This window comes from Enoplosus armatus, chromosome 2 (assembly GCF_043641665.1).
Source record: "Enoplosus armatus isolate fEnoArm2 chromosome 2, fEnoArm2.hap1, whole genome shotgun sequence".
In the NCBI taxonomy this organism is placed as follows: domain Eukaryota; kingdom Metazoa; phylum Chordata; class Actinopteri; order Centrarchiformes; family Enoplosidae; genus Enoplosus; species Enoplosus armatus.
In genome coordinates this window covers 15,303,463-15,326,989 of record NC_092181.1, presented here as the reverse complement: position 1 = coordinate 15,326,989, position 23,527 = coordinate 15,303,463, and the positions used below count along the sequence as shown (strand labels likewise).

The 23,527-nt window shown below is 40.7% G+C and overlaps 2 protein-coding genes across 2 annotated transcripts in view; both read right to left on the bottom strand.

The window, feature by feature from the left end:
- Positions 1 to 12,907, bottom strand: part of tbc1d1 (TBC1 (tre-2/USP6, BUB2, cdc16) domain family, member 1) — a 47,741-nt gene extending 34,834 nt beyond the window's left edge. Inside the window, 2 exon segments of the mRNA XM_070915423.1 lie at positions 11,549 to 12,216; positions 12,832 to 12,907. Of these exon segments, the coding sequence (XP_070771524.1) occupies positions 11,549 to 12,175 (627 nt within the window). The 5' untranslated portion in view covers positions 12,176 to 12,216; positions 12,832 to 12,907.
- A 585-nt stretch (positions 12,908 to 13,492) lies between these two features.
- On the bottom strand, positions 13,493 to 23,255 carry pgm2 (phosphoglucomutase 2). Its single transcript, XM_070916822.1, has 13 exons — positions 23,105 to 23,255; positions 21,406 to 21,573; positions 20,930 to 21,121; positions 19,635 to 19,718; positions 18,918 to 19,111; positions 18,439 to 18,628; positions 18,253 to 18,350; positions 17,460 to 17,640; positions 17,020 to 17,113; positions 15,920 to 16,049; positions 15,613 to 15,805; positions 14,893 to 15,026; positions 13,493 to 14,508 (listed from the first exon to the last, which is right to left on the bottom strand). The coding sequence occupies exons 1-13, from the start codon at positions 23,177 to 23,179 to the stop codon at positions 14,409 to 14,411; spliced, it is 1,833 nt and encodes a 610-aa protein (XP_070772923.1). The 5' UTR covers positions 23,180 to 23,255; the 3' UTR covers positions 13,493 to 14,408.
- Between the last annotated feature and the right edge of the window lie 272 nt (positions 23,256 to 23,527).

Below are 23,527 nucleotides of genomic sequence, written 5' to 3'. Positions count from 1 at the left end.
GCATTAACGGGTGCAACTACAGAGAGAGGAAGATGCAGTTTAAGCACATTTTGTACATCTCCACTGTCCTAAAGAGGTCCAATCAGGCAGTAAGTGAAAACACCTGTGTGAGTGAACCATGAGTGTGTATGGCCTTTAATATGTATATTAAGATAAGGGGGTATTCTGCATAATGACTTATTTTACGTTACTTATTTTTGAATGCAGGACTGTTACTAGTAAAGGGGTATTTTTTATGGTGTTATGTTGCTACTATTACTTAAGTAAAGGATGTGAATATGTTTTCCACCACTGCAGGAGTTAGAGGTTTACTCAGTAGTGTATTCCTGGGTGACATGCCAAACAGCAGAACCTGTCTGCTATTGCTTTTGGTCTTAGTGGTTTGTCTGTGTTTTAGTTAGCAGGATATCTCAAAACCTTGACAGATGATACGATTTCTTTTCTTTCTCAATCACTTATTTTATCAAGAGAAATCTGGCACATGTATCTCTCAATTGCCTACCACAACAAATGCAGGTTTTTCTTTATTATTATTGTTATTATTAGATTATTAAAATCACAAATTTAAAGGATGGGGCAGCCTTACAACAATTTGCACTCTCTGAATGCTTTGCAGGATTTAATTTAAAAAGCTATTTTGATTTTGTTCCTGAAGACATCAGTGACATGTAATGCTGGTCTGTGGATACTGAGCAACAACTGAAAAACTTGTCTTCTATGATGAGTGACTGAAGGGGACGAAAAAGAAAAACTTAAACCAAGAATCCCTTCGCATTCAGAGGGTTATGTAGCCTAACTGGTTAGTTAGCTGGATGGTTTGTCAGCATGTGACCAACACTCTACTCTATTCTGCAGTCTGGATGAAGTTATTGGCTACTGTCGGTACATAAAAGATAGATTCAACCTCTCACAAAAAGATAAACATTGGATCTAAGGACCTTTAATCTCAACAGAATGAAAAAGGAGTGAAAGAGTAAGATAGAAAAATAAACAAAAAAGGAAAAGAGAAAGCTTGTACTAGTCCACTTTAGGTATGCTCATTTTTATTTCGCCTCTGTATATTTACACACAGTTAAACAACTCAGGATAAGAGGGACTTTTTGCAGCCTCTAAAATGTAGTTTGTATAATAAAGTATCTGAGTGCAGTATGCTGCTTTCATAAACTGTCGATGTTTCGAAGATAAGGATTCCCAAAGGACGACATGGCACCAGACATAAACACGTAATCCGCTTTACTGTTCTACTGGCTACTTTCCTTGTTGAATACACTTTTCAATAATGGTTACATACACAGGACATAAACATCCAAAGCATGTACCCATTTGCACGGCATCTAGTCTATTTTCAGCTTTCTTACTTCATCCTCTGCATCAAAAGAAGGCACAGGTGCATCATAGCACCCAATGGAGCTCTGTGATTTTCTTCCAATGGAAAACATGGAGTTCTCAATGTCATTTCTCTAAGGCATTGGGGCCTAAATCAGCCATCAGCCTGTTTACTGACAATGACCCCAAAACTGCAGAATATAGAACATGATTTCATGATATCTTGAATGCTTGAGGAGGCAGACATTTAAATGACTAAAATTAAAGATTTAATCAGCAAAACAAAAGTGGAAATATCCACCAATGACATATTTAGCCCCTTACCAATTCTTTATGTGTTCATTGTGTTGCACAAACTTACTTAATGCAGCCAAAATGCAGAGACACCTTACAATCTCCATCTTCTTGACAATCTCCTTCTACTATCTGTTCAACCAGAGCTTAATTTACTCACCATTACAACTCCCCTCTCCCAACAGCTTCAGCATCCAGACACCGTGTTTCTCACCCTCTAGCTTCTAGTGTCTACTTGTTTTTAAATCATCTTGGCACGAGAGAGGAGTCTGCTATCTGTCCACTAACAACAGACCTCTCTCTGTTTTGCTTACCCTCCCTCCATCTCCTTCCTCTTCCTTAGGCTTTCACTGCATGAGCCTCTGAAACACTTCAACCAACAGATACATTTAGTCCAAGCATGTGCCTCTCCTCTCGCTCCTCTCTCTTTTGGATGGAGGAGGAAGAGGATTTGTTTTTTTTAATTGTGCTGGTCTAGCCTTTTCTCATTTCAGCCTATTCCTGTTTCACTCTAGCTGCTTTGTTTGGATGACAACGGCTCCTTAACTGTTCAGCATGATGATGTTATAGTCTCTACTACTTTCTCTACTACTTTCTCTACTATTTTCTCATTCAGTCACTCCCAAGCGCATTTTCAGTTTTTCAGTAAATTCCACATACGTACATATCACAAACATGCCAATCTACCATGCAAAATACCAAATCGTTGAAATTGCATTTTTCATGGTTCCTCATTTGAGAAACTATTTTGATACCCGATTAATAATTTGAGTAATTCTTCAAGCAAAAACAGCAACATTTGCTGGTGCCAGCTTGTTAAATATGAGCATTTGGTGCTTTGAATTTGTTTGGGATTTGGTCGGATAAAAGAATTCATTTGAAGGCATCACCTTGGGCTCTGAGAAACTGTTTTGACATTTCACAAGCAAAAGGATTAATAAACAAAAATCAGCATATTAATTGATAATTAAGTTTGTTGCCGCCTTAAAGTATACTGTTTATATCCGTTTCTATGATCATGCAGGAGAGAAAACCAATGAAGTGTTTTTTCAGAAATGATGGCTGTCGTCACTAACAGCATGCTGTGGATCTCTCCAACCTGGATGAATGCAAACAGACACATTTCTTTGTACGTCATTTGTCATCCATTCTTGGATTTCCTATTCCAATACTTATTCTTTTTTAGATCCCTTTCTACAACTTCCTTCCTTTTTAAGACTGCTTGTACAAGGCTAAATATCTTATTTGGAGTTGTGGATTGAAGGGGGGGGGTTGCTCCTCAGAGGGCAGCCTTAGCTATAGGCACAAAATATCTTGTTCAGTGAAACATCTACTTGAGGCTGATCTCAGACAGGAAGGCAGCTGGACACAGCCTCTGGCTGTGACCCACAGACTTGGCCTCTCACAGAGAAACAACACTGAAAAAGCATGGTGTCTCACCAAGCCAGAATTAAATAGACGTACTGTAGTACTGACCTCGAAAAGAAGGAAGTTACACAAGTACCACCAGTAAAGGAGAAGCTGCAATTCAGTGCAACAAACAAAATAAACCTTTCTGTGTTTGTCAAAGAGAGCAAAAAGTTCAGAGGTGAGGATCATATGAAGGGCAGAGTCAGTTACCAGGACTGTTTGTTGTTTGTTGGTGAAAATCCTTAATGCACAAAAGTATGCTATAGATCTGTCTAAATCACTCCAACTTTCTCTCTTTTTACTCTTTGGCTACATTCCTGACGAACTTACATTGACACCCCCCCCCAAACACAAACACTACTTATACGTTATATTAACGTACATCACCCCTGTCCCCCCTGCGTTACATTAACGCACCCACCCCCTACTGGACACTTTACCTGGACACTTTACTTTATTCTGGTCACTGCACTGTTGTTATTTATCTTATCTTATTTTTATTTTTATTCTTATTCTTATTTCAGCTTTTATATTCGACTTATTTGTTTGCAAAACAATAGCACCTTCAGACCACAGCAAATTCCTTGTAATGTATGTTACTTGGCAATAAACAGTTTCTGATTCTGATTCTACTCTTTCTCTTTCAATAGTAAATGACAAGAGGTCTGCCCAACAAAGATGAAAAATAAACACACAGTAATGCTACTCCAATTCTCTACCTAAACATAAAGAATTTACATAATTATCAACTTTCATCCTCAAAAGTAACGTAGTATCTAGTTTTAATGGTGCTAAATTATCTATATTAATGAATAAATTAGTAAAACATGGACAAAAGCTACACCCACCACTTTAATCAAAATACTTTGTAGAAACGCTGTCAGTCAAATTTGCCACACAAGCCTAAATCTTTCACTTGAATACGGCTGACTAGAGATGCCAGGGGGTCAAATTAAAAGTTACAGGGGAATGTTGCCAAAAACACAGTGACACACCAGCCAGCTGAGGAAATCAACAACGATGACGAGCAAGCGATAAGTCCCACTTCTGCACTTCCCATGGTCATGTGCCTGGGTCTTGTGCCTTGTGGAGCATAGCCAGAGCTCACAGAAGTTCAAAGTCCAGCAGCCATACAACAGATGATGAAGTATCACTAACAGTGACGTGCAAAAGAGATAAAAAGGGACATTTTGAAGGATGGGAGATAGTCGTAAAGCAGGAAGTGTGATTGGGCGGCTGAAATGTTAGCCACAAGAGTCCATCACACTGACATCACTCCATTAGGATTAAGGAGCCACTTCACAGCACAAAGACAAGCGAGGCAGAGATGACGAACTCATTCAAATGTGATAACGGGGACACAGTGTAGGGGCTTGTGGTCAAAGTGCTGTGCTGAGTCAGAATGAACTCCTGGCTGAGAAAAAATTAGGTCAGTAAGGTTCACAGATAACCCCAATGTCCTCATCTCAGAAGATCGAAAGAGTCTGTAGGGTGGAGATGTTAGGCGTAGCTCTAAGACTGACAGGATGAAATGTGGTGAGGCAATCAAATCCTTGAATGACTGCTGAAAAAGCAGACAGACAACAGACAGGGACAGATTGTCAGTTATATAAAGAAAAGAAGGTGCCTACAGTTCACTGGCTTGTTTTTACTACAGAGCAAGGAGTGTGTCACATGAAGAGGGAGGGGAAAGCATGTGAGACTACAGGGATTACAAGAAGAGGGTATGGCAGAAAACGAAAAAAATGCATTAAGAATTCAAGCACTACAGTCTCTCTTGGACAATTTGGGTAATCATTAACCCCAATTACTTTTTTTTTTTGTCAAAATCGAAATGCTGCCTAGGGTACTTTCCAGGTTGAGACAGACGGCAGCTGAGGAAGTTATATTTCAGCTCTATAAACAACTCTTTCTGGAGATGGTGGAGAATTTCTGTCAAAAAACAACAAGTTAATATCACTCATTAGCATCCCTACCTCCACCATCACATCTCTAAAAACTGAAAGGTTGTATGTTGAAAGACTACCTTCACTTGTCACAAATTATATCACACTCCCCACTATTCTGCAGTCCAAATGGTGACACTGAGTCTCACTTTAGGACAAGCCTTTAAGATAGCATGTGTGTGGAACCACACATAAGAGACAGACTGCTGAAGTGATAGCTTGAGACAGACAACATGAGTAACACGGCATATAAAACGTCTTGCCTCTTGTTCCAGGAGTGAAGTCCTGGCATAAGCACAATGGCTCTGGAGGTGATATCGCCATGACTCACTCACACGCTCTCTCACTCACTCACATATACCTACATTTGGCTTGTGTTCAGCAGCTTAACAGACTGGATTTTCATGTACCCAACTTTACAGAGGGTCTGACAGTCAGTAAGCCACAGAACCAGCAGCTGTAACACCATTCAGACAAGGAAGAAGACATGTTTGATTACTAGAAATGATTATATACTGTTTCAAACACCATGTTGAGCAACACCATGAGCTAGCAGGAAAAGGAGAGATCCTCCCCAAAATGATGCACGGTGCAGGTTTTTCTGATACAAATGAGACCATGCCAACCTTGTTTCATTATCGATGAATCTGCACATGATTTTCTCAATTAATAAATTAATAATCTGGTCAGAAAATGTAAGAAAATTGTGAAAAACGAAAACCTATCATATGTTCCACGCCAAGGTGATGTATTTGCCCACGAACAGTCCAAAACCTAAAGGTAGGTAGGTCAACTTACTGTTTTGGCTACTACCAGCAAATATTCGCATTTGGGAAACTGTAACAAGTGACTGTTTTGCTACATTTATAATTACAGATTAATCCCCCACAGCACCTATGTTCACCTGAAATCCTGTCTTTACACTTTAAGGGGAGATTGAAAAACCGACACTTTCGTCATTATCTAATATAAATACACTTTGTTTAGCTGCCTACAGTACACGAGGATTCAATCAAACTGTTGTCAACTGCAGAAACCTGAGCGACCAGCAACCATTCAGTGATGACATTTTCCACCCATAGTTTCTTGACCAGTTATGGTATGGTACTCGACCAACTCCTGCAGTGGCCAGTCATCACATCCACTTCATAGGAAGAAGAGCGGTAGTCTATGTTAAAGTTCACTTGTTATTTACACTGTCAGACAAACAGGGACATTTGACATAAAGACAAGTCTGTGCGATAAGTAGTTAGCTAAATAAAGAAAGGTAAATATAATAATTTATGGTGTAAACTTCATTCTGCGCAATAAATGAGTAAAGAACACGTTATTAGACATGTAACGACTATTCTGCTGGAGTCGTGTAACTAGTCGTATAGCTAACGTTAACGTTAACGACAGCTAACTTGTTGAACTTGGCTAACAACAGGTTGCGCTAATTTGGCTAATGTTACTGCTCGCTAACTACCTCGGTTAGCTAACTGTCCACTTAGCATGGCACGCAAACTAAACAAAACCCCACCGACACAGCTTTTAAACTTCACTTACATCTTCCTGTTCTTGTTTGCTGTTGAACAGGTTGAGTCGCTGGAGTCGCGCTTTCATCCCATCCGCCATAAACTTTACGAAAGCAAGATCTGAGCAGTTACCTCTCCGAGACTCGTGTCTGACAGTGAGGGACACTTCAATATCATTTCATTGGAAAGTTGATTTTGCTCCCTGAAGCCGAGGATCCTGCGGTTAAGCGTCAAGTTTACCAATATAAAACTACAACAAAGCCAGTTCACATTTCAAAGTAAGATAAGTCCAACCACTTCAAATGGATGTCCTTTACACACTACACCTTTTTGCTTTTGTTTTGAAGGCAAATTGACCAACGTCCGACTTTATTTCAGCTAACTGTGAGCTTGACGCAGCTAAATGCACCAATACGTTGAGAGGATGAGGTGGACTCAGTTCCTGTCCCGGGGCAGTCAAACTTTAGGCGGTAGACTTTAGGGTGATTCTCCCTTCACCGTTACATGTTTCAGATCGTGTCTGTTATCTTCGTAGACACAATCTTAATAGTATTTCCTGTCCGGAGGCAGAACAGACCCAATCAAGCAGGAATGAATGCCCTTGGGATGCACTTCAACTGAGAGCTAGGAATGAATAGTGAACTTTATGGTCCAGAAGTTTCCAACCGTTTTTATGTCAAAGTCCTTTGGCCAACGTTTGACACAGTTTTGTCTCAAGCTCCACAACCTTAATGCAAAACTGGTTACAGTTTGTATTGTAGATAACTTTGACCGTGTAACATTGACTGTCTCATTTCCATGTCTTCAAATGAAATAATAGTAAACTGCTGTAGGCCATAAAACACATAACAAGTGAATGAATAGTCAAACCCACACCTTGATCATACAGTTGTAGGACTCAACAAAAAGCTGTTATGAAAAATGAAATATTTAATAGCAAGTAGAAACAATGATATACAATAGTTAATAGTGAAGAACGGAGTATCACATAGACTTTGGTAAATATTTACTAATATATAATGAGCAGTGGGTTTGGATTTCAATTTAGTAAGAAATATTAGATTAGATTAGACATTATTGTCAGATTCCACTGAATTTACATGAAGAAAAAACAATATTGTGGTGAATTTTGCAGATATTTTAATCATGTTAATCATGTTGATATCTAAATGAGAATAGTTATTTTAAGTCATTTAATCACCATCCACCACGAGTCAAATCAAAACCAGCATCTACTATTACAATTTGAGGTCAACTGGTGAAGACTGACTAGTGATGAAAATAAAGGTTATGGTTTGTTAACAGTGATTTTTAATTGCCACAGTAGTGAGCAATAAAACACAAGTAAAATAACAAGGTTGGATGGATCAGTGCCTTTTAACTGGACAGTTTTTGACAAGATAACAATAAAATAGGTCCAAGTAGTGTTACTGAAATATAAAATCAAATAAAATCTTCAGTCATTACCATCTGTTCACTGGCAGTATAGTGAGTGAGTGATAGTTATGACAAAATAAAATAAAAATAATTAATCAAATAATTAAATACAAATAATTATATAGTTAAGTATGAGTTGGCTAGTAAAACAAATTAGCAGCAACTGAAAAAAAAAACACTGCAACAAACACAAATTAATTTCTAAAATGTTCACACTGACACATTGTGAACTTTGTACACTTCAGTGGTGACACCCAGTGGTTACTCTTTAGCCAGCAGCAGGAAACACCACAGACCCTCTGAGACAGTTTCTGTCCCCTGACACAGAACAGGAAGTTTCTCTTTACCTCTGCAGCGCTTAAATTATATTCCCTCATGATATATTTTCCCATAATGGTTATTTTTACCATAAACAAATATTATTTGTAACAGACTTCATGTCCCACATCTCTACATGTAAATAAATCACTACAGCAATTATAGTCAATATTGAAAATACAACCATGAATTTGATCTCAAATATCTTAAATGTCTTGTGTCTCGTATTATGTATAGCATTTATTTATTTTTTAGCAGTTCAAATGTGCTGGGTGAGTTAACCCTCATCTTCTTCTCTCTCTCTCTCTCTCTCTCTCTCTCTCTCTCTCTCACACACACACACACGTTTGTACTTCTGTACAAGTGAGGACCATTATTGACATAATGCATTCCCTTGCCTCTAACCTGAACTATCATAACTACAGGTCAAGCCCTCACCCTAAACCTAATTCTAACCTTCAACCTAAAACCAAGTCTAAACCCTCAAACAGCCTTTTGAAGGAGTGAGAACCATCCAAAATGTCCTCACTCTCGAGGTCAAAAACACTAATTGGTCCTCAAGAAGCGAGGTGTATAAGAGAGGGCACATTCACACGCACATTCAGAAAAGCAATGTACAAGAGCAGCAATGTACAAGAGTAGTTTGTAGCCAGCACAGATGCAAAGCAGCTTCTTGCAACTTTTTTGCCACCTTTTTTAATTTCCCCACATAGTTAATTACCAGCTGCATCTTTTCTACCACCAGCATAGAGCTTCACCAGGATGGTTTAACTCACATAGAGGCGCCCTGACCAACCAGTAGGAATCAAGGTTACACTTTACTTCAACCCCAATACTATAATGTAATTGTAACAAGGACCTTTGTATGTGTTTATTAATGTACAGTATTTGGAGACAATAGTTTATATGATTACTGATAACTGTGTTTGACCATATTGTCATTAATGATCTGTTTATACACTAATCGGTGCCCACAGGAGGAGTTATAGTTCTTGACAAATGCATTAATAAACAATTATATCTGCTGGTGTTATAAAACTTTTTTTCAATGTTTATATACAGCACCGGAACAGGTACAAATCTGCCAACAATGGCGGCTGTGAGACCGGAGATTAATCCAAGTCTCTGCAGTGGTGGTTGTCTGGTTTCTCCAGTGCACCACATGTGGACTCCATTCACTTTGCTACCTGTACTGATTTTGCAAATAAAACTATGATTTTACATTAAATGTTAAAACTGGGAGGGCCAGCATTGTAACACATGGCTATACTGTAGAAGAAAAACATTTCCGTACAATCTTTTCAAGGCAGGCACCAGCAATACTCCAGTAATGCTTTTGAAGTAGAGAACACCTGCCAAAACTCTTGCAATAGATTAGGCAGCATTAGTGTAATAGGCAGATTGTGCTGGCACACATTTGTATGTTTAACTTCTAGAAACTACTTTTATCTATATCATAATCTATTATGATACAGTACATAACATTCCCTTCTCCTGCAGCTCTATTTGTTTAAACATACACACTTGAATGTTTGCTGCGCTTGAACTTGTGATGTAAATGAAACTGCTACTAACTGTACCATCACCTCCCCCACTTGAAAGTGACAGTAATCGTGGATGCAGAGTGAGATTTTGTGTGAGTGGTTCAGTGTTTCCTGTGTAAAATGTTTATAGATCTGGTGGCATGTGTGGTTTTGGTTCTGCAGGGCCAGGGATGTTCCCGATTCCCGTTGTTGTTCATTGTTCACACCTTTATTGTATTAAATAAGAACTCAGCTCACATCTAATAATCTAAAGCAGAGGCAGCCTTAATAGAGTAAGTATTGCCCAAGGACTGCACACACATTTAGTGTGCATGTACAGTATGTGTGTGTGTGTGTGTGTGTGTGTAAGCCCAGTGTGACAGAGCTAGAGAAACAGGTGGTCAGCCTGACATCACCATCACATTCTTGAAAGGGCTGAAAAGAGAGAGAGAGAGAGAGCAACAAGCACCCACACGCACAAAGTCCACAACAAACACATCACAAGAGGCGCTGGGCCACAGGAAGTGGTTGCCATAGTAACATGGCTCTACATCCTGCTTGGGTTAATGTAAAGCAAGCTCATTTACTCTCACTCAAGCAGTTGCACACACACAGAACAAATACCTGCACAGTCATCACAGCCTGTGTGCAATATGCTCATGTAGATTTACACCACATACAGTAGATGCACACGCAGTTATATTTACAGTATATCACACAGTGCATGCTGGCTGTTCATATAGTTGAAGCCTATGCAGGTATTTGTTATGGGAGGCCAGACATGTGCTTTGTGAAGAGAAACAAAAACAGTCAAGGTCAAGCTGACATTTTATACTTCTTTTAGACTTCTTTGATTCATTTAGCTTCCCATTCAGTTTCCTCCGTTGTCTCCATCTCTCTGATTCAACTCTTTGGTATGTTAGGCATGGCATGTAATGAAGACGCTATCAAATATCTCTGGCTTGACTCCGACACCAGCTGCAACTTTGCAGAGCACAGAGGCCGTTGGCAAAGCACGCCATGTGGAGGAGAGTTGAACGGATTAGAGGTCAGGAGTGTGTTGGGAGTGTGTTGGGAGTGTGTTGGGAGTGTGCGAATGTGTGTGGATTTTATGTTTGTTGGCATTTACGTTGTCGAAGGGAGCACAGTGCACATGGACATAGACAGTGCCAAAGCAAGATCCGGTTTCTCTCAGTGGGATGTCGTAATAAATACTGATGCGGTCACACTGAATGCTCAGGCAGCTTTTTGTCATTAAATATAAGGAGATTGCTGCCGGGCTGATCCCTGTTTCTCATGTCATTCCTCTCTGCTGTGGAGTCTAATCTGACATGCCAACATCTCTGTGAACCTTTACAGACTGAGCTTGTGTTAATACTGTTCCCCGTGATTTATGAAATCATTTTGCATTTATTTGAACAGTGAATCTGCCATTGGAGTAAAGATGATTTGGCCTTTTTGGAGACCTTTTAGTTGTGTGTGGTAGTTACCACAGCGTTTCAAATCCTGGGCTCACAATTTGGAGCGATGAGGTCTGAAGCACACGGTTATAGTTAGAACAGATCCTGTCTCAATGATCCTGTCTGTTGAGGCATGGAGATTCACCTCACTTTTGTAGCTTTGTTTTGTAATTGTGATATTGTATACCTTTTCCATTATTGTTTGTTACTTTGCATTCACCTGTATATTGTGTCTACAGCCTGAGACACTAGTGTTTATTCTCATATCATATAATTTTTATACACACACACACACACACACACACACACACACCTACCTTGGTGCTGTCCTGGCACTGGAAGACATAGCAGGCACAGTTTGGTGCTTCTCTGACGAGGCAGCCAAAGCTGCGGGGTTCCTGGCTGTTGTGAATGAGCTTAGTCACCTGGTGAGGGCGACATTCAAACAGCACTGTGTGTGTCAGAGGGTCCCAGACAACTCCCTCTCCCAGCACGGACACACATCGCACATAGGACGCCGACACACACAGAAAAACTGTCTGATTGCGGGAGGAGGGGTCCAGCTGTTCACCTCCAGACCGCAACCCAACACCCAGTTCCTTCTCTGCAGGCTGAGACTTGCTGATCTCAGCCACCACCCAGGGCAGCATGGCCATGGTGGTCAGGTGGTGGACCGGCAGAGAACCGATCAATGTCAGTTTGTATCGTACCTCCTCCTCCTCCTCCTCCTCCTCTCCTTCTTCCTCTACCTTTCCCCCCCATGTTCCCCCAATTCTCTTCCTAGCAGGGGCGAGTTTCTGAGGACACAGTGTGGAAGACGTGAAATGTGAAAATGATGGACATGAGCGGTGGTTTGACGTTATATTAGAAGGAGGTTTCTCAGAGCTCCGTGGCCTGAGGGGTTCATCTCTTCTGGGCTTCACTTCAAAGTAGAGTCCCTCCATGGCTGGTGTGGCCGGAGGCAGCTGTCTGCCTCTGCTTCTACCTGCAAGACATCAGTTAGAGAACAGAGACATTTAAAGGAAAAAGGACGGCCTCAGGCACGTACAATCTACATTTATCTTTCAAAGAAAACACAAAAATACTAAACAAACATTTATTTTGCAAGGATTCCCAATGTAATGTTGTTCTTGTATGTGTGCTCCACTTTGTCACCTGCATAGAATCAGTCTTGCAGTGTACTTTATTAGTCCCAGGGTCATTTTGGAGGGTACTACGAAATGACCACCTGGTGTTGTTTACCCACCCAGAAACACATGGCTTGAATACTGACCTAGACTTTTATAGCCTCAAGGACACACAAACAAACACATGACAGTTTAACTATGAGGATCATATTAGGCAGCTATATAGGTCCAGCTGACCTCTCCTGCCCCACATTATCAACATACGTAAACGTTGCTGTTATTCTTTCTTCATTATAGTACACTATGATCACTGATAAGAGGGGCGCGGCGATACAGTTAGTATGTGAAATCAGTGGAGAAAGGTGCACGCAACAACGTCGACACATTAAGAGCTTTATGATGACACGAGCTGAGGAATCAAAACGTTCACGTCAATTTACTGAGAAATAATAAGAAAGCGGCTGCTTACGTACCTCATATTTGACCTTGCAACATAAATAAATCCTCAACTTAACCCAGCTGGGACAGTGCAGCATGCAATGTGGGTCGGTCTGCTGCACCAGAACAGCAGCGGAAGTTCGAATGAGGTTTTATTTCCGAGGATCGCAGCCCCACATGCCTCATTTTAACCGGTTATTGTATTTTTTACGCACGGAAGAAGTTCTTTTTACGCACGAGGTTGCGCAGACTTCAAAGCGCGCATGATTAATGTATTATATTCCCCAAGTGCACAGTAGATATATTTTTTTAACAATTTAACATTTCTTCTGCTCCTCGTGCCGGCACAGCCTCCTTACCTGCTCACTGTAGCCTTGTCCGATGAGTGAAGCGAGGAAGTGTAACCAAGGCAGATTGTATTGTATTTAAGAGCAACTACATGCGTGCACACAGAGAGAGAGAGAGAGAGAGAGAGAGAGAGAGAGAGAGTCACACAGCCTTAGCTGTCTCTAGTTTGAGTTAAATATAGAAGACAGGGCAGACTCTACCTCCCTCCTCTCCTCTCTACACTAAGATGGGGCATGACAAGTGCATGCAGCATGCATGCGCTGAGGGAGGATGCAGGGACGACGTGTCTGCACGTAGTGTGTGTGTGTGTGTGTGCGCGCTTTATCCCTCTACACTTGTCCTCACATGCACTGTTACAAACTGTTTTTATTGAGAAAAATTGCATTTTCAGCACAGTATTTTGGAATAGGAGGCACATAAGGAACAGAGAGCTGCTAATTCCGCATTTCTAGAGTAGTCATGATCACTGGTATGCTGGGAAGTAAAAGGGTCTTAGTTGTATATTGAATTTTGTGGTGTCAAGAGTCCCTTTGAATGATCAAGTAATGAGCAGTGAGTGCATTTACAATATCTCCACTTGGTAGTGCTCCACGCTTTTAAGCTTGGTCGTTGTACAAACTAGCAACTCTACAGTGATGTTTTTCACACCTGGCATTGATTTAAAACTTTAAAATATATTCACTTTCAGTGTTATACCTTACTATTAACTAAGATATTACACATTCAGTAGTTTACAACATCCGTTTTGAGCAGTTCTCATTTACACTCTTCTGTAACTCTAAATGTTAGCAGCCTTGCAGTTGATGCTGAAGCAGAGTGGAATGCATAATAGTGAAATACAAGTAAACATACAGCAATGTGTGTATCTAAACACCACAGTGAGACAGCAGGAATGACCGTGGCTGTAGATGGCAAACATTTTACAGTTGTTGTTTAAAATCTCCAGCACTGAGGTAAACTGTATCCAAAACAGTGCTGTTGGAAAAAGTAAACCCGACTCTGGATCCGTAACTGCACCCCAAAAACAGATGGATGGCTAAACAAACATCTCTTAAAGACAGATTAATTAGTAGGCAACAGCATATCTGGTCCAAGTGGCAAAAAAAACTAAGTGGTAAAATTGTCATTAAATGAATTGTAAATCAAAATGAAGCCTGCATTAAATCAAGAATCCCTTCTGGAGAAATTAAGACATTGTGTGAAATGCTGGTCAGAGATATTAGTCACAACTGGTCCTGTATGCGATTGTTTGTTATCAGTGCTTCTACGGCTTCGGCTGCAGCTTATTCTTCACTGGCTCGAAGAAGTTTTCAACAATGGCATCGACCAAGTCATCCAGTTCCTTCTTCAGCTGCGTCACATCACTGTTAGAGACCCAGAGAGTCAAAAGGGGAAACAAAACATAATTAAGCAACTGTGTTCAGGCAACTGGGGCTGCTATATACAATTAAGTAATTAGTTGTAATAAGTAGTAGTAATTAATAGTTTGTCATTTTTCAAGCAAAAATGCAACAATTCTTTGTTCCAGCTTCTCTGAGGTGAGGATATGCTGCTTTTCTTTGTTTTATATCATTGTAAATTGAAGATCTTTGGATTTTGGACTGTTGGTTAGACTAAACAAGACATGTGAGGCCATCGACATGGGTTTTAGGAAATTGTGGAATGTGTGAACGGTTATTTGATAATAAAAAGACTCATTAGTTGCAGCCCTAAAGTTACTTGCTGGCCTGGTCTCTGTGGTGACCCACCTGTTACCAGGAGCAGCACAGAGTTCAGTATAGTATTTGATTTTTGGCTCAGTGCCACTGGTCCTCATGGTGGCCACACCCCCGTTGGAGAAGCTAAAGGTGATCATCTGACTGGAGCTGGAGGTAGGAAGAACCTGGGACACAAGAGGAAGGAGAGATATAAGAAAAATCAAGTTCTACAGTCTCCATATACACACACACATTTGCATACAATACAAGAATGTAGCTCACATAATCTGTTTATATTTTTGCAACTACTCCAGCGACTACAGAAACTGAACTTGGAGATGTGGGTTACTGAACATTTTCCAAATTCCCCAGTATAGTCTCAGTGCACTCAGAGACACCCACAGCTCAGATTTAAACGTGCAATAAATAATCTTTTTTGCCACTTGGGGGCAACAATCATTTGTGAAACGTGATGTTGCCACCATTTGAGGTCTGCATGTAAACACTGCTTACAAATTGTTTTTGTGAAAAGGGCCCCTAATGCAACACTAAACAATTCTACCAACTATTACTTTAATTTTTAAATTCTACTGACAATGCTCATGCTATTTGCATAGTTATGGCCTAAAACAGTTATATCTATTGGCAGACAATGTAACGTTCTTGCTGTACACAAACATTTAGCAAAACCACAAGTCAAAGCAAAAACATAGCAGAGGTTTGTCAGGCTCTGAGTGGATGTACTGTACATGTGTCCATGCATGCACTTACAGCCTTGTTACTGGGCTGGTTGCTGTCGTAGCCGGTGGTCAAGTCTCGTACAGCAGAGATGGAGAAGCGACCGCATTCAGTGGGATACGAGTCCTTCTGGCCACCGTAGTTGCGCAGGCGCTCGAACAAGCTGCGAATCACATCCTGGTCATGGCAGATGAAATAGGAGTTCTTACCGATGTGGTAGCCATACCTGACAATGAGGAGCAGAGAGAGCTTACAGAGTTACAGTCTGCAGCTTCAGTTTATAGATCTTAGTAATAGAAATCAAAGCCAGATGAGTTTAATGTATACGTGTGTGTCTTACTCTTCATAGACGGTAGTGAGTTGTTGAGAAAGGCTCGTGTTTTTCGTGGCCAGATAGGAAATCATCTCTCCTGCAATGGCTGCAGCACTCACTCCATCCTTGTCCAATACAGATGGACTACACATATAACCTGCAACATACACACAAACACACACACACACATATATACTTTGAGTTCATCCCTGGTATGCGTGAACCTCGAGCTGCTGCAGTTGCTTTTTTTGTGTGCTACGGCATGTGATTCCAATAACAGCATCATAATCATGTTATATGGGAATGCTCTAAACTATGTGATGTTGCGTGTGTGTTTGAGAGAACATCCGTCATATTAACCCCAAACGACCTTTAACCGAGTGCATGGTCAAAAATTCAAATGACTAAGACCAAGGTCCTCAGCTGACATGTCTGACATTTTCATGCTTTCCACAATTTAAATGGCGAAGTATTCATTTAACATGGTTAGAACACCAGTGTAAATACACTATAGTAGACATTTGCTGCTGCATGCATTGTCAGGCTGCTGAAGGAGGCTATGAAGGCTTCCGAAGAAGTAGAAGAGAGCTGGAAAAAAAGAATACTAATTGTGGCCAAAACAGTAGAAATTGTTAAAGATTATACTGGTTATGATTACAGGCTCCATGACTCCTGGCATGATTCTTTCAAATACTACGGTTTGAAGATACAGAGACAAAGCATGTTTTGTTGGCAGAGATTACAGTGGAAACTGCATATTTAGTGTTCTAAAGAAACGTTACCATTCTACATGGTTTTCATACATTATATTATTTTCATGCTAAGAATTTCCTCCTAATTAAACATAATATCATCATATACCGGTATAATGACATTTTCATATTGGCACAAGCATGCAGCCCTTACACAGGTGGGTAGTTCTAGGAGGCCAGAATCTACTTCCATACTCACACTGTTGTCTTGGCCTGATCCCAGATAAAATGACTTTAAGGCAGATCAAATTAACTCAGCTCGTGGCATCGAGGAGATCATTATGTGAACAAACTCTTGTAATGTGATTATAGTTATTCCTGTGGACAACATAAATGTGTGTGTGTGTGTGTGTGTGTGTGTGTGTATGTACATACCTATGGCCTCCTCAAAGGCAAACAGAACAGTCTTGCCTTGGTCCAAAAGGTCTCTGGCTCTGTTTCCCATCCACTTGAACCCTGTTAGCGTTTCCTGTTCAAACAGTGGTGACAACAACCGTTAAGTGTGCAAAGGTGAAGCCTACCTATAATAGAGTGCATTTAACAGCACCATTAATATCCATTAGCCCCATTTTCTCCCCTTTTTCTCTTAAATTACTATCACTGAGAACATTTTATGAGCCTTTATTGCAAGAGAAGCTGATATACTGGAAACCCTCTTCTTGCAGCAGGAAACACTACAACTTCTGGATGCATGAGGACATGAAATCCAGGAGAAAATCACTTCTGATGAGCACAGAAAGCGTGGCATAAAAATGTGTTTTATGCTCTGCTTTCACATTTGTAACAGATTACAGCGTTGACCTTGACTGTGTTACCTCAAAGTGGAAGCCTTCCTTGAGAGCGATGGCGCGCAGTATCTTGGACGAGACGGTGCTCGACAGCATGTAGAGGTTTTTCACAGCAGCAGCGTCAGAGTTTTGCTGTTTCCAGCAGCGGAACATCCACCACCCGAGCAACGCTCCCAACTCATTACCACTGAACATTCGCCACTGTCCACTAAAACACAGAGAGAGAGACGCAAACAAACATTAGCTTATATATCACCAGTCTGTGATGTTCAAGGCATTTCCACTCATGTGTTCTAATCAGGGCCATAGCTAACTTTGGTCCTGGAAATGTGAGGGTTTTTAACAAGTTCACAATCTACAATTACACAAAAATGACATATGATTTGAGGTTTTAAGGATGATTCTGATATTTTTGGACTCAACATATTTTAAATTTGGCAAAAACTAATGAAAAAAGTAATATTTTCTATATTTAAATTACTGTATATTCCTGGCAGTGTGGAGAAAGCTTTAAAACAGCATTTAGACGATGTAAGGAGATAAAACTGACAGAACATAACATATAAAAATCTTTTTTAGTTTAGTTCAATTAAATTCTTAAAAAGCGACGGGTCTCACTAGAGGAGGTTTAGACTCATGACCTCAGTATTTCTTAATTCTTGGTTAATTCCTGCACTGTGGTTTGTGAGGACAGAGAGAAAACGTGACAAGGCACATAACCAGTAGCTATTTTTTCAATTCAACATTGTTAACATGTTTAAGGATGGAATTAACAATGCAATATTAAAAACACAGTTATTATATACACACAAACACCGACCTCTTCTGCTTCTCAGCGATGGCCAGTCGATCAGCATCAGGGTCATTTGCCAACACAACAGAGGCCCCCTCCCTCTCTGCAAGTGCAAATGACAGCGTCTGCAAAACACACACACACATATTACACCTTCAATCAAAACACACCATCTATACATGAGTGCACGTGATGTGAATGTTCAGAACATACCAGGACTCCCTCTCCCTCCTCAGGGTTGGGGTATTTGATGGTGGGGAATTCGGGGTCTGGATCTTTCTGTTCCTCTACAGCATAGGGAGGGTGAAGGTCAAAGGCCTTGAAAGCTGACTGGACAAATGTATGGCCAACGCCGTGCACAGATGTATGCACAAGTTTCACCTCTGAAGTCTTGTTTATCTCCCTGTGAAGAAAGAAGCTAGATAGTCAAAACATGGCCTTTCTTTGACTTTCCATGTGTGTGTGTGTGTGTGTGTGTGTGTGTGTGTGTGTGTGTGTGTGTGTGTGTCCGTGTGTGTGTGTCCTTGTATGGCCTACAGTGGCATCTCGTACATGCATTTCAAATGTAAAGCAGCAAGACATAATGATTCCAATCATCAGTGGATCACAGTTTATCCAGTTAATGCATTTCTCTGCCCCAAGGCGTTTTAAATGCACATATGCTGATAAATAGGTAGTTATTTATGGAGCACCTGTGATGACAGTGTTTCTGGATGGCTTTGAAGTATTCTGTGTGGATGTCCTGGTAGGGATCTTTGAGCAGGGGGCTCTTCAGGGCTTCATCTGCTTTCCAGGACTCAGGCCAGGGCTCCAGGTTCTCCTCTATGGCCTTGGAGATACTTTTGTCATGAGGAGACACAATCTGCGCTCCGTTCTCCCAATACACCTGAGACGCAGACAAAGCAGCAGAAGACACTGAATTAGGGCTGTAAAAAGCTATTATTTTCAATACTGATTCATTGATTAAATGTTTTGTCCATATAATGTCAGAAAATAATCTAAAATCTGACATATTTGATTGTTTTGTCCGATTAACAGTCCAAAACCTTTCACTTTATAGGAGAGATAAGACAAAGAAAATCAGTAAAATCCTCACATTTGAGAAGCTGGAAGCAGGAAATGTTTGAAATTTTTGATAGGAAAATGTCATACATGATTAATCAATTCTAAATGTAGTTGGTTATTCATTTTCTGTTGATCAACTAATCGATTAATCAACCTATTGTTTCAACTCTACACTGAACAAGATCTAACAAGTCAAACAAGCTCAGATCAGGCTGTAGAGCACTGTCGGCTTACATTTTCAAAACCCTCAAATATGAATCAGGGCCAGTGCAAACAACTAGCAACTAATTAAATAACAAACAAACAAATAAGTAAGTAAATGAGTAGGTAGTGAAAGGTGTCACCTTGTAGCCATTGTCCTGTTTGGGGTTGTGAGATGCAGTCACCATGATACCAGCACACAGACCCAGGTGGGAAACTGTGAAAGGCTGCAGGGAGCAGGAGAGAAATATGTCACTTTTACCAAACACTTAAAAGATCACACTAGACCATGTATAATAAACAATATATTGGGAGCACAAAACGTGAGAAAAAAAACACAAAGAAATGTTGACAGACTGAATCAATATTACAGTCATTTAATTTAATGATTATATTTGTTTTCGCTACACGCTACCTTGAAATGGAGGTCATAACTAGTAATAAAGGCATACTTCTGAAAAACATCTATTGCTGTGTGTGTAGATCACTTCAGTCTTCGAGCCAACATTAAGTACTTTGAAGGACTCAAGTGAGTAACTGCAGCTCATGTGCATTTTTATATTTTTTCTTCTGGTTTTCACCTTCTGTTAGTGGAAGCATAACCTTTGCTCTGCAGCCCACAGACCCTCTCAATCATAAACCTACAACAACTACTTCCTTACTACAAAGTGTAACTCTTTACCATCAACAGTGAATGTCTTCTTGCAGCAGGACATGCATGAGTGGTGAAAATCAGTATAAACTGATAGACTGTCAGTGAAAAGAAATGCACAAAGCATCTTAACTCAGTGTTCCCACAATTACAGAGAAAATTGAAAAATGTAAAGTGAGAATAATGAACGAGGCAATCCTGCCTGGCCTCAGATTGTGTTTTTCATGGGTCATTCTGTGTTTAAAATTGACAAAAAATAAGTCGCTGCACACATTCTTACCTAAAAGGTTGTGTTACCACTGTCATGTTGCAAAGGAAAGGCAGGTAAACTACTTTTAAGTGTATATATTTATCTATAAATACCTGGTGTCAACATAAAATCTTCGTCTGGGCTGTAATAAGAATATGTATCACATATGAAATATATTCTGCTTGTCTCTATTTGCATGTGCAGTGTAAACACAAAGTCGTGTGAATGGTGTCCCTGTCACATGTTTTAAACGCGGTGATTATATGTACGTTACGCAACCTGCAGGATATGAAGGTGAAGTGTGCTTTTTGAATGGAATTTGTCCTGTAGCTTCTGTCCCACTGTCACCTGCTCCACTCGCAAACCTGACACCTGACCTGGTTTATTTACCCTACAAATGCGATATTAATGTTTAAAATGTAACAGTAAGCAGTACAACAATATTTCAGTTTTAAGGTATTTTATCATCTGTGACTGTCACTGCAAAGTAAAAAAAAAAAAACAAATAAGGAAATTACAGAAGTTCAAGTGATTACCACAAAGGGTGTTGGGGTGATATCAGAGAAGAGGTGGACGGGAACCCCTCGGCTGATGAATACAGCTGCAGCCAGGCGGGCAAAGCGTTTGCTGCTGCCCCCGCTGGGAGGGTGGGCCCGGGCGTCATAACCAATCACCACCCCTCGCTCCTTAAGGTTCCCAAAACTCTCCTCCAGGTAGCGACAGAAACCCTGTCAGGGAGAAAAGATTTGGGGGAATAAGAAAAAAATTGGAGAAGAGGAAGTGCTTTAACATGCAGTGAAGAACATTTAACAACAGCAACAGGAAGTCTGTGAGATAAGTAGCTGCACTGACATCCTGCAATGAAGGGTAACAAGATGGTGGCATGCGAGCCACACAGCCAACCACGAGAGTCTTGACTGCTTCAAACAGCAGAGAACAAGAATCAATAATGAGTGTGTCTGGCTTGTGACTCGATGCTTAATGCGCAGTGGTAGTTTATCTATTAACCAACCTGTGTGGTCTGGATGATAGTGAGGTCATTCATACAGGATGTGCCGGGGCCCATGGCTGCTCTCAGACCTGCTGTACCAAACTCCATCCTGGAGGAGAAACATTTCTTCAGAGCCTCCACCGCTCCTTCTTTCAGCAGCTCCTGCACCATCGACACCGTCTTGGGGTTCTGGGGAATAAAAACATGCCAACATGTTGTTATACACAGGAATAAATCCCATGTTGATTATCTACTGGTGTCTTTATCATCTATGGTAGATTGTGTTGTGAGTGAATGTGTCCATTTTCTGAAAAAAGTAAGAATGTGATTAAAGGATTAGTCTGGTTACAAATGGCAACCATCAGCGAGGCAGTCCATATGATGCTTCCTATTCAATGGGCCACTGAGCAACTGCCCAAATGCAATTATCTTAAGACTAATGAGCCGGGGTCCCTGTTCCAATGTGACCTGATTAGTGGCATCCCATGTCTCTTTAAGGTCATGAATGACTCTGTCTGTGTTGGTCAGATGGCCAGATGCACGTAAGTCTGATTACACGTCTGTTTCCACCAACGCAGTACAGCTAAAATTAGGTCTTTTCTATCCTTGTCTGATGCAGAGATCCAAATTCACAACTTTGTTTCATCCAGACAGATTATTGTAAAGTTTTATCTCTCTCTCTCTCTCTACTTTCTCCTCCTTGTCCTCTCTTTTCACTCAGCCTTCACTGAGCTGGACCACCTCTCCCTCTCTCCCCTGGCAGTCAGTGCCTCTTTCCAGATGTTTGGATCTGGATCTTTGTCTGGATTCAACCTCTCTCCGCCTCTGTGTGTTTGTTTCTTTTCTCCTTCTGTGTGAATGCTGTGCTTGATATATAAATTGTCATGAATACTGTTATGCTCATCTGACAGTAGATTATAAGAAAACTATGGACAGATGATGCAGCTGTGCCACATGTCATATCTAATTGAAAACGCTTTAAAAATGACAGCTCCTAAGCATGGATGTCTCATTTTGTTTAATGCCCGTTGATTCCTCTCTCCTCGTGTGTCTTCATTGCCTCCTCCGCTCGCATCTCTGGCGGGGGGGGGGACAAAGACGCGAGGAGGCGAGGATGTACAAACTAAGAAAGGAGAAGAAATACGTCGTTCAACCCGGAAACCGTTGACTCTGCAAAGCCGTTTCGATATCACATTTAACGCATCGTCTCATTATAGAACCTATCAGTTTCCATACAGCTTTTCTAATGAGATACTTCAAAATGCCCATAAAAATACGTTTATGGAAACACGGCTACTGTCCTTTCCAGGATTTGTGTATTTTAATTATTAAGAAATTACAGACCTGTAAAATAAACCATCACAGAGCAAAACAAAGAGCTAACGCCAATTAGCTTACGGAAGACCAGTTTTGTCATTTCACTCACATAACACCTCATGCCACATTATTGTCATTTGCAGTGACAGTTAGTGGTGTTATTGCTTTACACTGCTGTTTGAAGTTACCACAAAATATCCTTCCTAGAGGTCCTAACGTTGTATACAATCCTAAAGACATTATTCCTACAGACAGTTCACGCTACACACTGGAATAATCACTGGAGGTCACACTGATTCACTGAACCTTCGTAACGCCAGGTAACGGTTAATGTATTTGGCTGACAAACTATAGCACAGGACAGCAACAGCACGTTAAGCTAGCTCGCTAGCTGTCAGTTTACCTTGTCATACTGCAGCCACTGCCTGACAGCCTGGTCCAGCTTGGTGTCACCGGTTGTGAACGAGCCGTTGTCCATTTCCCTTATTTCCAAGACAGACAGTCCAGCTCACTGACTTAACTATGGTCATACGAGGTGAATACACTCACCCTGAAGCCTTTTCCAACGCAATACGGAAAACGCAACTGTAGCTGTAACCACTTGACGGCCACGACGGGGGGCGGAGCGACGTAATGCGTCACGAGTTTCTCATCTGGTGCCTTCACGGTTTGCCGCAAATGTGGTAATTACTAAGAATAAGGGCTTCGCTGTTTCAACAAGTGGAAAGTGCAACTATGAGTGGAAAAAAAAGTACCTTAAAGTAAGTACTGTATTTTATTATGTCCATTTTATGCTACTTAATACTTCTACTTCACCACATTTCAC

What these genes read in the sequence shown, in the direction of transcription:
- pgm2 (XM_070916822.1), bottom strand. Translation starts at nt 23,179, where the DNA reads ATGGACAACGGCTCGTTCACAACCGGTGACACCAAGCTGGACCAGGCT. An exon ending in CAGAAACACTGTCATCACAG is followed by an intron (nt 18,629 to 18,917) that starts GTGCTCCATAAA and finishes CTTTCTTCACAG; the next exon opens with GGAGATAAACAAGACTTCAG. An exon ending in AGGAGGGAGAGGGAGTCCTG is followed by an intron (nt 18,351 to 18,438) that starts GTATGTTCTGAA and finishes TGTGTTTTGCAG; the next exon opens with ACGCTGTCATTTGCACTTGC.